Source organism: Giraffa tippelskirchi, chromosome 7 (genome assembly GCF_054371585.1).
Source record: "Giraffa tippelskirchi isolate mGirTip1 chromosome 7, T2T-mGirTip1v1.2.pri, whole genome shotgun sequence".
Taxonomy (NCBI): Eukaryota; Metazoa; Chordata; class Mammalia; order Artiodactyla; family Giraffidae; genus Giraffa; species Giraffa tippelskirchi.
In genome coordinates, this window is record NC_137281.1 from 105,584,854 (window position 1) to 105,601,841 (window position 16,988).

The window sequence follows — 16,988 nt, forward strand, 5'->3', positions numbered from 1 at the left end:
GTCTCTTTGTCTACAGCAAAGATACAGCAAAGAGTACTGTACTCTTGTCTAATAGTTTCACTGGACTAAATTCTTGAAAGTGGTTTAGACTATGCACATTTTAAATTTTTTCAGTTTTTGAAAAATAAGTGTTTTCTCCACATTGGCCAAAAGAACAGGTATAGGAGTGAGGCTGGCCAAGCAATTTCATCACCATTTTCCCTCATTGTCTGGGACTGAAAGCACAGTAGAGTAGGCGTTTGGACCATGCTGGATTTTCCTGGAGGAGTCACCATCTACAAGTTGATCAGCTCTAAGCTTTGTAGCTTCAACTGCTGAAAATGATGGACAGGAAAGTTTGGGGCAAGCAGCTCTGCAATCCTGTCTGACATGATGGCTATGCTCTGCTATCAGTTCAGTTCAGTTCAGTTGCTCAGTCATGTCCGACTTTTTGTGACCCCATGAGCTGCAGCACGCCAGGCCTCCCTGTCCAACAACAAATCCCAGAGCCCACCCAAACTCATGTCCACTGAGTCGGTGATGCCATCCAACCATCTCATCCTCTGTCGTGCCCTTCTCCTCCTGCCCTCAATCTTACCCAGCATCAGAGTCTTTTCAAATGAGTCAGCTCTTCACATCAGGTGGCCAATCAGCTGTCTGTAAATTAGCACTGAAGACCAGGGTCTTGTAGCGAATTTGCCCCAGTTTTATTTTCCACTCTTAGACTGATCTTCTGGTGCCAATTGGACCATGTGGCTCAGGCAGGTGCCTAACTATCAAAACCTAGTTAGACTGCAACTCCCCATGTATATTCATTGAGTAAGAATGATCACCACTTAAATACCCTGGTAAGCACAGCTCTGACTGGCAGAAAACTCTTACCAAAATAGGTCACTCACCATATCTTCAGGGTCTGGAATTTTTACCCCACTGAAGTACTGATTTGTGCTAAATACGTGTTGGTGTCTAGGAATGAGGTCTCCTTTGGACAAGAAGAAAGAGAAAGGTAAAATTAGATCAGTTATATATATATATATATATATTACAAAATACTGGGTATAGTTTTCTGAAACTAACACAATACTTTAAGTCAATTATACTTCAATAAAATTTTTTTTAAAAAAATAGAAAAACAATGTTTTTCATCCTCTCGAAAAAATTAGATCAGTTAGCAAGCACTGCTCCATGGTTTCCTTCCATTGGTACTATATCAGTCAGGGCCTGTACCTACAAAGGACACCATTCATGGATCCATTACAGTGAGACTCTGCGAGTTTCCCTCTTTCGTGACTGTAAAGGGCACTGGATGAGACTAGGAACTTGGCTCTGCCCCGACATGGGTAAAACTATCTCGTTTCCAAAAGATGGGACAAAACCCAGCACTTACCCAAGGTTTTCCTAATCAGATAGAGCTGATCCACATCTGATTTTCCTGGCCACAGAGGAACCCCTGACAGCAGCTCAGCAAAGACACAGCCAATCGCCCAAACATCTACTGGGGGGCCGTATTGTGTGTCCCCCACCAACAGCTCTGGGGAGCGGTACCACCTGGTGGCCACGTAGTCCGTGTAGTAGTCGCTCGGTCCAGCTGGCCAGTGATGGGACATGGAAAATAGAGGGAGCAGGGCAAGCAGGGAATCAGAACCGGGAGGGGGAAGACCTGAGAAATCAAGCTTGTGCCCTACCTGTGGTTTTTCTAAATCAGTGCTTCACAATACTGGTTACACATGAAAACCACCTGGAATATAGTACTTTTTAAAAATTACTGATGTTTGAGCCCCACACCAGTCCAATTAAACCAGAATCCCTAGAAGGGTATCAGTATGGTTTTTAGAATTTATAGCTTCCCAGATGATTCTAATCTACAGCCAACATTGAAAGCCACTCTTCTAAAATAGTAGTTTTAAAAAGCACTATTTTAGCAAAAAATGGTAGAAACTAGGAGGGTAATATACGTATTAGTAAGCCCTTTATTGTGATAAAATTTACACATAGCACATACATTTTTAAACCGTTGTATGTGTGTTTTCAGTAATTGTAGAACTGTAATTTATAGCAAGCTTATGCCCTAAATATACAAGAACTAGCTTCCTATAGCACTTAGATCCTTTATCATATTAAAAATCTTCCTAGCTTTGACACTTAACTAAAGAAAACTTTGATACTCACTCAAAAGTCGAGCAAATCCAAAGTCACAAAGCTTAATCACAGACTGTTTCGTGACGAGGATGTTTTCTGGCTTCACATCCCTGTGTATGCACTAGTTACAGACATCAAACCCGAGGAGATTAAACAGGAGCAACCCTAATATATGGACTAAATAAAATATATGAATATCCAGCAAACATCTGAAGCTGTTTGAACCTCTCACTGACCTTTTAGACAACAGACTACAAAACAGTAGCCTAAAATAAATTTAGTACCATTACCACCATAGCCTGAATCAACCCCAATTCCTGAAGGGCCCTAAAGGACCAACAAATGTGAAAAGAAAAATGAAAGTCAGGTAGCCAGATAAACAACAAATAATTCTTTTAGTAGAAGTACATCCCATGTAGTGTTTGGAACATATTTATACTAAAGTGTTTATGACTATTTACCTGAAATTCAAATTTAACCGGGTGTATTTAATCTGGCTACCTTAGGTGATAGAGAAAATGTTAAAAGGCTCTGGGTGAGGACTGCAGCATGGCTGCAGGAGCTGCAAGTTGGTGCCTGAGCAGAATTCATAATCCAGTTGTTTAACTGAGAACAGAACACATTCCATCTGGTAAACAGGACAAGCCCTGGGCCTGCTGAGATAAGCTGAGGAAGAGATGGGCGGGAAGCAGCAGCTTGCCAAGAGACCTCCCTTCCAGCTCTGACATTTGTCCCCTCAAGATAAACAAATGCAGGCAGCGCACACCCTCTGGGGAGTCACTAGATGTCAGCTCCATCCCACACACATCCAGTCTCCTTACTGCCCCTCCACCCCACCGGATGTAGCCCACACGCCACCGCCAGGGTTTAGACACAAATCACCTGTGGTTTCCAGACCACAGCTGACATTGTTTAACAGGGTGATGTTGGAAGAATGCTTAAGAACCTTCACATGATTTTCCTATTAAATAGTGCTTTTTTTCGTTAAGGAACAAATCTTCAATAACAATAAAAAACAACCAATTAGCAATTACATAAAAACAACAGTGGGGTAAAAATACCGTTCAGGTTCCTAACCTTCCCTTCTACGTGTTTCCCTCTCTGGAGGAGAATTTGGAGGCTTCTGCAATCCGAGAGACCCTCTCTGGCTTAGGGCTGATACCCTGGGGTGTTCTTGACTTTCTAAAGTTTGGAGCCAGGACAGAGGTTCCTCTCATGCCTGGCCTAGTTCTCACTCCAAAGGATCTTCAGGGTGAGACGCGGGTGTCAGTGTCTGCCCATGGGTATTTATTATTCTGGAAAAATTGGGGGGAGACAATTTCTTAATCATTTTGTTACAACAGATCTGGTTCTCGGCAATTAACGGCCCTGAGATCTCCACTTTTTTACCCCTGGCTTCAAATATTACTATAAATGGGTACACCCTTGAATATCATGATGACAGATGGTCAGAAGTACTTGTAAGCAAGAATGTATGTGCTCCTATTCTGTTCTGGGAATTCTTTACAAGTTTCTACAGCCCTCCCCCCAAGCACATGTGGCCAAACAATTTCAGGGGCTCTCCAGGGAGCTGTGGTATGCATTATATTTGTTCTTAGTGTCTCTGTTTTTCCCCACCAGGACCTTTCTGCCATCTCTCTCGCTCCCCCCACTCCCCCATCCCACTCCTAAAACCTGCTATCAGGAAACTGCTGGCCCTCACTCGCAGTGAAGAGCAGTGCGTATAAGGCATCCACACTCGTGCATTTGGACACAGATTGTAGCCTTCAGCTAGGTGGAGGCTCAGCTGGGAGAAGGGCTGCCTACTCTCATATTTCCTTCTGGGAAGGCAGCTTCAGGGAAAAAAAAAAAAAATTAGAACAGCTCGAGGAAGGCATTTCAGCACTATCAGTGAAATTGACCCTGGCCGTTGTCAGAATGACAAAATGCAGTAAACTGCCCTTGGGGCCAAAATGAAGCTCTGATATTGGAGTCTGGCTTCCTGCATGCAAGGAGTGGGCTGTGTTGAACCCAAGGGAGCAGCAGGCTACCCAGTATCTGTGAAGTCACACCACCTGGGCAGCAGTCCACTGTGCCTCCCGCCAGCCTTGCTGTGGCTGAGAGTGCTCACAAGGTTTCCACTGGCTGCTTCGTTGCAGCCCTGGCACTCCTAACTCACCTATGCAGACATGAGCAGGTGTGCATCACACTTGGGACTCCATGTAATGCATGCAACAGGCATGAGTCACCTGGGGTTCCCCTCCCCAATTTCACAGTATTTTGAGGGTACCAGAGCAACACGGACTCCAAGTGAGAAGGAGTCTACTCACTTCTACTCACTTAAATCTGGGTAGTTTCTAAGCAACACAAATAAAACTACTTTCTTAAAATCATAAACATACATCTTTAAAACCTGAACAAGAAAGAATAGCTTAGGTTGGCATTTTTAGCTTCTAGGTACCCCCCCAAACAGGCTTATAAAGACTTGGGTGAAAAAGCCTATCCACAAAAGTATGATATAAACTCTGTACAAAGGTTCCACCTCAGGTGAAGGGTGACCTGATTTTTAGAGAGGGATCATGAGACTTACACTGTGTTTATGGCAAAAATTTACAGCTTGCAGTGTCTGCCAAGTTATGCTCTTCAGGAGATGGTCTGGTACCCTAAAAAAAAAAAAAAAAAGAAGCAACACAGACACATTCTTTAGTGTTTTGATGGAATTCAGCTCAAAAAAGAAGAAAGTAAACCTAGACAGGCTTAAGTAGTGGAAAATCCTAGGTGACACATACCGTCATCTAACTCATGGGAGAGGGTCCAGAGTGTAGAAAACCTGTGATGAGAAAACTGCTGAATTCCAGGGATGGCAAGATGCAACAACACAACATCTACGCCTCCAGGAAAGGACCATGAAGACCCAGCGGGATTTCAACAAGTACTGAAGACCACCTACCTCAAACATCTGTGACTGGGAACCTGCCTGATAACTGGAGTTCCACTGCTATAAGGAGCTTTTTGTTGATGGCAAGTTAGTGAATATCAAACATAAAAGATGCTGCCTATTTTTTCAAGCTGCCCCAACCAATGGCCTTGAAGTAGAACTCACCTTCCACGGGTGGGCCTGGGGTTTCTACAGATTCCTGAGGAAGTGCTTTGTTTTTAAGGTAATGGAGGTTTTATTGAAGGTAAAGAAGAGGTTTACAATGCACACCATGCAACAGAAGGTCAGAATAATCGACCTGTGTGCGTTTGCCCACATAGGCAGCTTGGTTCTTTCCTCACACGGCTCCTCTCTGGTAGCCAGCAGGTTACATCCTGCTTACATCTTCCTGCCCTGTCCTCTATCACACTTTATTCCACTGTTCCTAGCACTTCCTCCCTGACTCTAGCTTTACATAACCAGGGCAACCAGTAGCCCACCAGGTCCTTTGCACAAATCAGGAAAGAGCACCTCCTTTGAGCGCACTTCTTAAAAATATTTATTTATTTTATTGGTTGCCCTGGGTATTAGTTGCAGTATACAGGATCTTTAGCTGCAGCATGTGGGATCTATTTCCCTGACCAGGGATCAAACCTGGACCCCATGCACTAGAAGCATGGAGTCTTAGCCACTGGACTGCTAGGGAAATCCCCTGAGAGTATTTTTAAAAAAATATTAGGCAATGAGTAAAATGAATGCTAGTGGTAAAGAACTCGCCTGCCAGTGCAGGAGACATAAGAGATATGGGTTCAATCCCTGGGTGGGGAAGATCCCCTGGAGGAGAGCATGGCAACCCACTCCAGTATTCCTGCCCGGAGAATCCCATGGATAGAGGAACCTAGCAGGCTACAGTCCACAGGGTCACAAAGAGTCCGACACGACTGAAGCGACTTAGCATGCATGCAAAATGAACCACAGAGAGAGTACATTTATTTTTCAGAGACTCTGGCCTACCAGTTAGACTTACTGTTTTTACAAATCAAACATTAAACAATGTTGTTGTGATCTTCAGCCAGAATTAATATGTATTCTAGGGAGGAAACTCTTGAGTACTCGTGTCAAGGTGACCCAAAAAAGTCACTTCCAGCTTCTGGGAGGGGGTACGAGGCCACTGTTGTCACAGGCCAGATGTTCAGGAAATCCTTTCAGGCAGATAAGAGGATGCTGCAACAGTGGGACAATGTGGAGGAAAGGAAGAGGCCACTTCCAGGAAGAAGATCTGGGACATTCCTGGGCTGAAGTAGCTTTTCTCCAATTTCTCTTCCTTATTCTAATGACACAAAGGTAGAGATGCCAGAAAAATCTCACCTGTCTAGAAAGAAAGGCCTAGAAAAACACAACTAAGAAGAGGACATTTCAGGTGACGTGCTTTCCCCAAGCCTCCACTTTTTGTCCAGAGGAAAAAACAGAATATATTTTGATTATGTAATAAAGTATTCATATATAGTTATTCAGAACCAGGCATCTAGTCTCTAAGATCATTTCCCAAAAGAAATTATGCAAAAAAGAGCATTGAAAAGTAAATTATAATAGTGTATCATTAGTGCTCCTCTAACACTAAGCACCTTATTACACAATTTTCAAATGTAAAAACTCTGTGCAAGCTACCTAGTATCATCTTGGGTCAGCTACTCACTTCACTTCCTGATTTTTCCATGTGTTTTATCTGTTCTCTAAGACCCTTTTTATATGACGATGATAGGAGTCAAGTTTTTCACTGTCAGATAAGGGAGTGATAGATATGGAAAGAAAGAAGACTAGAATCTCTTCTGTGGCATTGGATTGGGATTGGATACACATGCATGTACAGAGGGTGCTGCCCTGGAAAGGGTGCTGCTATCTGACACAGGTGCTCTAAAAAGCTTCTTGACATAGGACGATATCTGTGGTAGTGGTTAAGGTGATGAGAAGTGGCCAGATTTTTATAGAAAAAAATCCATATTTTAAAATAGAGTCTTCAGGATTCTCTGAGAGATTGGATATGAGATTCAGAGAGGAATCAAGGAATGACACCAAGGTGTCAGCTTGAGTGGCTGGTTTATAGTGGGGCCTTTCCCTGGTAGCTCAGATGATAAAGAATCAGCCTGCAATGCAGTAGACCACGGTTCAATCCCTGGTTCAGGAAGATCTCCTGGAGAAGAGAAGGGCAACACACTCTAGTATTCTTGCCTGGGAAATCCCATGGCCCAAGGAGCCTGGCGAGCTACAGTCCATGGGGTTGCAAAGAGTCAGACACGACTGAGTGACTAACACACTTACTGTGGAGAACGCTAGGGGAAGAGCTGGTTTCAGGGAGGGAAGAGAAGTTGGGTGAGATGCTTCTTAGCCATACACGGGAAGACTCTGGGAAGGGAGTTCTGAATTCAGAAGGGAGATGCAAATTTGGGAAGCATAAGCATAGTGATGGAATTCAGAGCTCTAGGACTGGATGAAGCCACTTAAGGAGTGAATCCAGAAAAAAGAGGTCAAGCCCAGAGGCCCTCAACATGCAGAGATCAGAAAAAGGAGGGGGACCCAGTAAGACTGGGGTTGGTCCTCAAGTGAAGTAAGATGATACTCAGAAGTGTCCCTGAAGCCAACTGAAAAAAGTGTTTCAAAGGACTTCTGGGTTAAGATGGTGGATAGAACACACCCATCTATTTTCACTCTCTTCTAAAATCTAACTAGAACTACACTGAAGACCAATCGAAATATAAGCCATCCTCTCACCCTCAGGCAGCTTACAGTATCTTTGGGAAGATAAAAGTACAAGACAAGACATGGTGACAGCAGATGAGAGCGACCTCTGTTCCTCTGGAGCCCCCTGGGCTGCAGTCCAGCTCAGCAGAGCACTCCCTCCAGAGAGGGTGGAGTGAATCCATCTTCCACTAGTGGGAGCAGGGGAGGAGAACTGCACCCGTGGGTCCTCCACACGGCTTTCCTCCTGCCTGCTTTGGGGACTTGGTTTCACTCCCAAGAACATAAAAGATTCCCAAGAGTTTGGCTCCAAGGAGGCGTGAGGGGGTGTCATTAGAAATGTCTGTGGTCTAGATTTCTGTGTTACTGTATCATTTTTAACCAACTGAAGATAGAGATGCTTGGTCACAATAAGCAAGCAAAGCCAGATTAAGGATGACAAGACATCCAGGAAGCAGTGAATCCAACCCTAGAGAAATTCCAAGGGGGGATTCCAAGGATGACAGCAAAGGGAAGTCCCAGGAGGACAGCTGGTCAGCAGGCTTGGAGAACAAGCCAGACAGATGCAGAATGGGGATCTAAAGGCAGGACATCATCAGGAGGGAGAAAAGGAATAGATTACCTGATATGATTATCCTGTGGAAAAGTATACTAAGAGACTATTAAAAAGAGTGGGAAAAGTAGCAATAGGGTTAAAGAATACTAAGCAAATTTTAAAAATAAGGCAAATATTAATTTGCAGAAAAAAATATAAAAAGAAACTCCAGTATGGTAAAATGCTCAACTATAAGTAATATTTCCATAGGCATAATAATAGGAACAGTGAATTCTGAATTAATGAAATTTTAATGTAACTATTCGGCAGAAGAAGAAAGGGGAAGCAGAGGAAATAATGGTATAGAAAACTTAAATCCTCATCTATCAGAATAGTCTGTAGATAATGGCTAAAAATTAATATATCAATAACAGTATATGACTCTTTTTATGATACTATATTGCTAGATTTAATTTGCTGGGGATTTTTGCATCTAGTTTATGAAGGATATCCATCTGTCATTTTCTTTCCTTGAAACGCCCTTGTCTAGTTCTGGTATCAGGCTATAGTGGCCTCATAATATGATTTGAAAATTGTTTCTTCCTTCTATATTTTATGAAAGAGTTTGTGTAGGATTGCTAATATTTCTTCCTTATATGTTTGAAGGAAATCATTCATCAAATATTATAATAATAGAAACCAAAGGAGCATGACTATAAGAAAAAAAATACACATCATCGGAGATAAGATGAACTGGTTCAGTTTGACAAACCTATGAGCCAATAATATCATTTTGAGAATTTCTAAAGAAAGAATAGAAAAGAAGAAAAATCTATTTGTAGGAAGATTTTGATAGCAGAATCATTTAGCAGACAAAACACTGAAAATGTCCTCTATTCAACAATGGAGGAATGGTTAGATGGTAATACGAGATGTAACATCTTACAGTTAGTAATAGATCTAAAAATTATACTGCAACATATATAGAAATGCATATAAGAGAATATTAAGTGAAGAACAGAATTGGGGTTGAGGGAGGGAAACACTCATTTCATCATAGCAACATGGAGAAGGTAGCACTTAGTTTGGAAGGGCGGCCAGTAGCCTGGCTCCTTTTTACAATGGTCTTCAGGCTTTCAGATATGGACACTAAATTTTGTCAGTGTACTAAAACAGTAGCCATTACAAAGGGGCAGGTGAACATTAAACAAATGTACTAGCCTGATATATAAAGCAAATTTATTCATCCATCTTCAAATTCTGAGTTTCAGTTTATGTTCTCTTTGTAGGCAATTCCATAGAGACACTCAAGTTCTAATCAGAATGGTGTTTGGTGAGGAAAGAGTTGGAATGAAAGAAAGTACACAGTTTGGTTATTGCCTTTAGGCTGAGATGGTTTAATTGTGCCCATTTCCAAATTAGAAGGGTCTTGTCCTTAGATAAAACATATGTGATCAGTCCAGCATCCATCCTACACATTTAAGGATGATTTGCGTATCTCTGCCCTGATGCATTATGTGTTGGTTTCACAAAATAACTCCCAGAAAGCAAGCTTCTGCCTCTCCTTTCAAGTTTTGGGAAAGAAGGTCTATGACCCTAATGTCCTGACAACAAAATTGAAATGAACAGAGAGAAACCTAAACAACTGCTGTGGGAAAGTGAAAAGGTCAAAGTGCATTTTAAATATTTCTTCAGAACTGAGAGAGACAAGAGAGATGACAAAGAAAGAATATGGATCTGTTGCCAGGTTCCCAATACAGTAACTGTCCTTTCCACCACTGCTTCTCTAATATTTGCCACATAATAAGAAGTCAAACCATCAATATCCATTCAAGGTTCATTTCTACACAAGGCTTCAGCAAAGACAAGGATGATAGCGCTGGCCAAGCTCCTATAGAAATAATATGTTCTTTGAAATTTATTCTATAGAAATATTTTTGCAAATGATTATTTACTGTAACCTTATTATTAGAGAAAAACTAGAAACAATCTAAATATTTATCAGTGGGGGGCTGAATAAAGAAACCATGGTATGTCTGCACAATGGAATTTTACACCATTTAAAAAATATAAAAGCAGATATCTAAGAATAGGGAGACAGCTCCCAAATACACTTTAAAAATGAAGAATAGTATATAGAGTACAATCTCTTTAAGTATTTATATAGAAATGCATAAAAATAATTAGAAACTATTTCTCAAACTTTATTTCTACATGTTTTTGTGTTGCTTGAAACATTTTCACAACAAACAATATATCACTTTAAAAAAGAGATTTTTTAGGGTTAGCTCTGGAATTGCATTGTCAGAAACCAAAAACTTGCAGTAATGCCCTTTACTCACCAGATGTTCTTTGAATAAACTATATGAGAGTCAGAAGAGGATCTGGTTGAAATGGAATCTGCACAGGAAAAAAATGGGTGAAGTACTGTGTCTGGTTGCACTTAAACAGGGGCAGAAAAATGCAGAGAGAACACATAAACCAATTGTTTACAAAACTTTGACAGAGGACAGACCAATGGTTTACAGAATAAGTAAAAAGCATAGTAAGTCCTATGGAAGATAATAAATATGCTTGTTTGAGAGCAAATCTAAGCAATATGAACACAACACAGGGAATAATAATGGATAAATATTTATATATTTATATATGCATACAGGATATATTCTGGCATAAACTTGACTGTTATAGCAAGTTATAACATTGAAGTTCTATTCAGTATATATATTATATTCAGTATAGCATGAATGTGAATCTTCTCCAAAAGCTTTCCAAATGAGTTCAAAGTTACCAACATGTTACAAGAAGATGAATTAGTATCCACTTCAGATTCACAGTAGAGAGAAGTTCTTTGGTTCTGACTTAGCAAGAATTATTTTTAATAATTAAAACATTGCCAGAGTAATAAATGGAACATGGAGAAAATACAAAAAAACAAAATGAAAAACATCTATACAAACATCACTCAGATAATCTCTATGAAAATGTATATATTACTTTTTAAAATTTTCTACCTACATATAAACTGTATAAAAAGGAAATATATACTTTTATTATAGCACAGCTTTTTTTACCTTGCAACCACTCATGAACATTTTTATATGTAAATGTTTGTTTTATCTTGTAAGCATGTTTCCTAGCAGCTCCACTGTATTCCACTATAAAGACATACTATACTTAACCAATCCTTTATCACTGAACATATCAGTTGTTTCCAGTTTTTTTCACTAGAAACAATACTTAAAAACAGACACTTTTATAACTAAAATTTTTACACATATATTTATTTTCTGTGGTAAATTATCAGAAGCAGCATACGTGCCCAGTCATTCAGTTACGTCCAATTCTTTGCAAACCCATGGCCTATATGTAGCCCACCAGGCTCCTCTGTCCATGGGATTCTCCAGGCAAGAACACTGGAGTGGGTTGCCATCCCCTCCTCCAAGGGATCTTCCCGACCAGGGATCCTACTCGAGTCTCCTGCATTGGCAGGTGGATTCTTTACCACTGAGCTACCTGGGAAGCCCTATCAGAAGCAGATCCATTGATTGCCAAATTGCCCTCTGTCCAACAGTGTACTGATCATTTCCTTTGACAGTATTATGTTTAGAAACTTTTAACCAAAGTAATTATTTTTAAATGAAAAAAAAAAACTGTTTTGATTACTCTTTAAAATCATCTTGTAAAGATCAATTTATTGATTTGCTGACTCAATCACTACACAACAGTACTGGGAATGTACCAAGTGCCAAAAATTAATCTAGAAATTACTGAGGATACACAGGTGAGGAAGATACAACTCTTGCCCTTGAAGATTTTATAGTTTACTGGGCAACTATAAATAATCCTGGAAGATATAATGAATAGAGGAAGGAACTCTCACCTCTCCTAAAGTGGATATCATTAGGTCATATTTGGGCTGTATCCAAGGGCAAGCAGGAGTTTGCCAGGCAGAGTAGAGAAGGTAAGGCAAACCAGGTATCCTAAAGCCTAGAATGAAAATAATTTCGTGGGGTTGAAAACTGGTGGGAAGTGGGATGGACTTACAGTGTGAGACCTTGTATCGCATGCTAGGGGTTTTCACCACCCAAGTAAGCTTTGAGGGGCTATCAAATGCAGGGGAGTGGCATGGTCCACTTTATATTTTAGAAATCTGGCAGGTTGGTCCTTCCTGGGTTTGCCTCTTTACCCCTAGAATGCCCTGTGATCACTATATTCCCAGGTACAAATTTATAAAATATAAAGTGGAACATGCCACTTCCCTAAATAGTATGAAAGTTAGTCACTTAGTCGAGTCTGACTCTTTGTGACCCGTGGACTGTAGACCACCAGGCTCCTCTGTCCTTGTAATTCTCCAGGCAAGTATACTGGAGTGGGTTGCTGTTTCTTTCTCCAGGGGGTCTTTCTGACCCAGGGATCGAACCCAGGTCTCCCAGATTGCAGGCAGAATCTTTACCGACTGAGCCACCAGGGATGCCACTCCTAGCTAGTATAATGGAAAGTTACTTTTATTTTTAAAACACAAACAAAAATCCTTAAACTTCAAAGTAAATAGATATGATCTCATTTAGAATAAATCTTAGTTTTCAAACTTGCTCATTTATTGGTGTTCCTTAAGTCAGTCTTATATTTGACAAACCATGGTACAGTGTCATTTAGAAATGAAGTTGCTTGTACTTAACCACACATGTGTCTACCAGACATTCCCTTCTCTAACCCACCTCTATATTAAAGCATTTTCTGGAACACATATTGGAGATTTTAGCCAGCAGAGTTAAAAAGAAAAAAAATCTGCTTCCAGGACTCTCATCCCTCCTTGTTCTGTCTTTTTACTCCTCTACTTAAACTACATGCTAAAAAAAGAACTGACCCCCAATTGCTTTCAACCTCCCACTAGTCAGAGTTGGCAAGTGACTCAATCGAACATGATTAATCAAATTCCCTGCAACAACTCCCTAGTTACCCATGGCACAAGTAACTTATACTAGTAGGCTTAATCAAAATGTCACTTGCAAGCTGTCAAAAGAGCCAATACCAGCACACTAAATGTTTTCTTCCTTGACACATAATTTCTCTGTATCAGTGACTTTCTGAAGGCGGGAAGTCTGTCCTCTTGGCTCTCTCTGTGTAAACTAACAAGAAAAGCCGCCTGTGCCATGGTCACTAACAAATCATGAGCCACTTTAATCCCAGCTGCCCAGAGGTCACGCTAGATCATGTTTAACCACCACCACATGGCAGAGCAAGCTCTTGGCCAAGGCTTGAAAGCCTTGTTGAAAGAGCCTCGGCCTCCAGCCACTGGAGTGCGAACGTGAGTCAGGATGCAGCGCCCTTCTATCACTCTGATCTCTGATGCACTCTGCAGATTATCCCCAGCCAATGTTGAGCTTCCAGGAATACAGCAAAAGAAGGAGAAGGAGAAGATGGGATATCCTTTTCTGTTCGACTTCTTGGGAGTCTCCTTACCTTTCAAGCCAAAGACCACCTCCTCTGTGAAGTATTCTTTGATTGACTTTGAATCCTATCTCCCCGGGCCTGCTAGTCATTCTACCTTCTTCCTCCAGCACAGTGATTGCTTCCAGGGATAGCTGCATCACTGGAGCTGAGCCAATCAGTCTTCCACTGGACCTTCTGTGCAGACGCTACTTTCTTCTAGAATTTCCTTTCTTCTAGAATGGCTACACAGGTTGATAAAAGCCTACAGCAATGCTTTCCACCACACACTTCTCCTTTCCTAACGCCTTCCGTCTCACAGCACACACATGCCCTCCAAAATCAACCCTGTAGGGGAGACTCACCTGAAAGGCAGAATGAAGCCAATACTGAAAGGAAGAGTTGGGAGGGAGGAGAAGAGAAAAGGAAAGAGAAAGCCCCACCTAAGGCGCTCTGCCTTCAAGACACCCAGCTGAGGGGAGCCGAAATCCAGCTTGCATTCTGCTCACCCTCACGAGGAGCTACCTTCAGAGGAACGGATTTCCCCACACCGCGCTGTTTTTTCAAACAAAGGCTCTGCCTGCTCACCAGGCCTTTCTGCAGCTGCACACAAAGGTGCTGCCTGTGCTAGAAACGTGTTAAGGTCAGCGGAGCCTCCAGAGTCACCTTCCCAATAACAGCCACCACCACTTCCTTTTTCACCTACACCAGCGTCAGTTAGGTTTTGTCATTTGTAACCAAAAAAACTCTGACCAATACTGCAGACCAGATACCCGGATTGCTTCAGATAAAACACTGCTGCCCTGCAAATAGGTTCATCAGTACCATTTTGACACAGAGATAGAGAACAGACTGTGGATACAGTGGGGGAAGGAGAGGGTGGGACGAATTAAGAGAGTAGCACTGAAACATAAACATTACCATACGTAAAATAGATAGCTAGTCGGAAGGTAACATAGGGAGCTCAACCTGGCTCTCTGTGACAACCGAGAAGTGTGGGATGCAGTAGGAAGCGGGAGGGAGTTTCAAGAGGGAGAGAACACATATACTGTTGTTCAGTCGCTCAGTCCTGTCTGACTCTTTGTGACCCCATGGACTGCAGCTTGCCAGGCTTCCCTGTCCTTCACTATGTACATACTTGTGGTTGATTCAAATTGATGTATGGCAGAAACTAACACAACGTTGTCAAGCAATTATCCTCCAGTTAAGAATAAATAAGTTTTAAAAAATATTTATAAAAACACCATGTTTGTTTTAGCCTTAAATTTCCTGTGAGCCATTGTCTTTGAAGTCTTCCTTTCAACCTCCAAGTCCTTATGCTTCCCTAGGCTGGTGTGGAATAATTGATATCCTTCCTTTTCTTTCCTAGAGACTGATATAGCATCTATGTAGAAATGATATACCAAAGAAATCAAGTTCAACCTAATAACGTAGTTGCTGCTTTCTTCACGAAAATGACGAGTTATGATCTCTTTCCCAACATTTCTGGCAGCCCCTCAGCAGCAGAGTATGCTGACCAAACACTAGCTGTCCCTGCCCACCGTGAAAAAGGGTCATAGCTCATCTTCCCTCACAAACCCTGGTGTGTTTTGTTGGGTTTTGTTTATAAAGGATGGGTCACTCACCCTCGTTGGTGTCTATCCAGCTCGTGGAGCACCGTGTGGTCACAGTACTCAAACACCAGGTGAAGCCTCCGCTTCTTCCTGAAGACTTCAATAAGGTTGACGAGGTTGGGATGCTTGAGTTGCTGAAAACACAAAAAGCGAGGCGCTAAGTTGGAGTTGTGAAAGACAGTTTTCTTTAATGTTGGTCCAACAGAAGAAAGATGTTTGTCCTTTAGAAAAATTCTTGTCTTGGATTGAAGGATGCTGTAGACAGTACTGTCTTAACTTCTCTTGATGAGCTGTTTGGGCTTTCCAGGTGGCATAGTGGTAAAGAATCCACCTGCCAATGTAGGAGATGCAGAAGATGCAGGTTTGATTCCTGGGTCAGGAAGAGCCACTGGAGAAGGAAATGGCAACTCACTCCAGCATTCTTGCCTGGGAAGTCCCATGGACAATGGAGCCTGGTGGGTTATATAGTCCATGGGGTTGCAAAGAGTTGGACAAGACAGAGCAACTGAACACGCACACACGTAAAAAATGATCATAACCCTGGTGGCTGCTGAAGGTAAAGAGATATGAGACGGCTGGGAAAGGAGAATGAAAAAGAGGGGGGCAGTGGTTGGTTAACATGAACTCATCCTTAAGGCTGAGATCAAGTGTCCTTTCTTAAAGGTGTCTCCCTGATCTCCCCAGACTGGCTCAGTGTCCCAAGTAGCTCCCTGAAGTATGAATCCTTTGGAATCCTTCAAAATTGCTAATTGTTCAATTGATTTTTCTAATGTCCTCTGTTGTCGATAGATATAATAGATACACAGAATGTTAAGATTCATGATAGACATCAGGGTCTGTGTTCTCTTGTTTCCTGAAAAGGATGTCGTACCCCCAGCACAGAGCCTTGCACATAACAGGCATCTGATCATTATTTGTGAATGAATGAGTAAATCAGGTTTCCTAGGCTGATGAAACATTTTAAAACAGAAAAATCAGAACTCTCCAATCTGACATGCCTGAAGGGCTGCATCTAGAAAGAACAGGCAGGAATGAATGTTGATGTTGGCAGAGATAAATCTTGTACTTAGCTTTCTGGCCCCTTCTGTCTATAATCTGACTGGAAATACCTACAACTAAGCAAACTAACTACTGTGAAGAGAGCAAAAATGGTTAACGTTCTTCAGGGCTTGAAGGCCTCCAGGCAGTGCTCTAAGCAAACAAAAGAGGAGGCGGAAAAGCTTCTTAAGGCTCCAGTCTCAGAAATCAGGTGATGTAACTTCTGCCTCATTCTACTGGTCACACAGCAAATGATGAGACCCACTCAGATTCAGCCCACAATAAAATATAGAACTGGCAAAAAGTTTGCTCAGATTTCCCATAAGACGTTATAAAAACCTAGATGATCTTTTTGGCCAACCCAGTACCACGAGGAGAGCAGGGCCCAGGTGTCCCAGCCAAGCTCATCTCCTGCTGACCACCCCCACTTAATTCAGCTACATGAGCAAGCTCAGGCAAGGCCAGCCAAAGGAGAAGTCAGCCAAGCCACAGTTGTGAGAAATAAAAAAAATCATTCTTCTTTAAGCTACTGAGTTTTGGGGAGCTCTGTTAATACAGCACTAGATAACTCTGTAATAGAACTACCAGGGGAACTTTTGACAACCAGGGATGCCCGGGC

The 16,988-nt window shown here is 41.8% G+C and overlaps 1 protein-coding gene across 6 annotated transcripts in view; it reads right to left on the minus strand.

The window, feature by feature from the left end:
- Positions 1 to 16,988, minus strand: part of CDKL1 (cyclin dependent kinase like 1) — a 57,213-nt gene that overhangs the window by 8,761 nt on the left and 31,464 nt on the right. For all 6 annotated transcript variants that reach the window (XR_014059889.1, XR_014059890.1, XR_014059891.1 and 3 more), the window contains 5 exons: positions 15,344 to 15,465; positions 4,688 to 4,760; positions 2,149 to 2,239; positions 1,367 to 1,567; positions 879 to 961 (listed from right to left, as the gene is read on the minus strand). Coding sequence is in view for 3 of the 6 variants with exons in the window: in XM_081511309.1 (XP_081367435.1) it covers positions 879 to 961; positions 1,367 to 1,567; positions 2,149 to 2,239; positions 4,688 to 4,760; positions 15,344 to 15,465 (570 nt within the window). In the remaining 3 variants the exon portion in view is untranslated. The remainder of the gene's footprint in view (positions 1 to 878; positions 962 to 1,366; positions 1,568 to 2,148; positions 2,240 to 4,687; positions 4,761 to 15,343; positions 15,466 to 16,988) is intronic.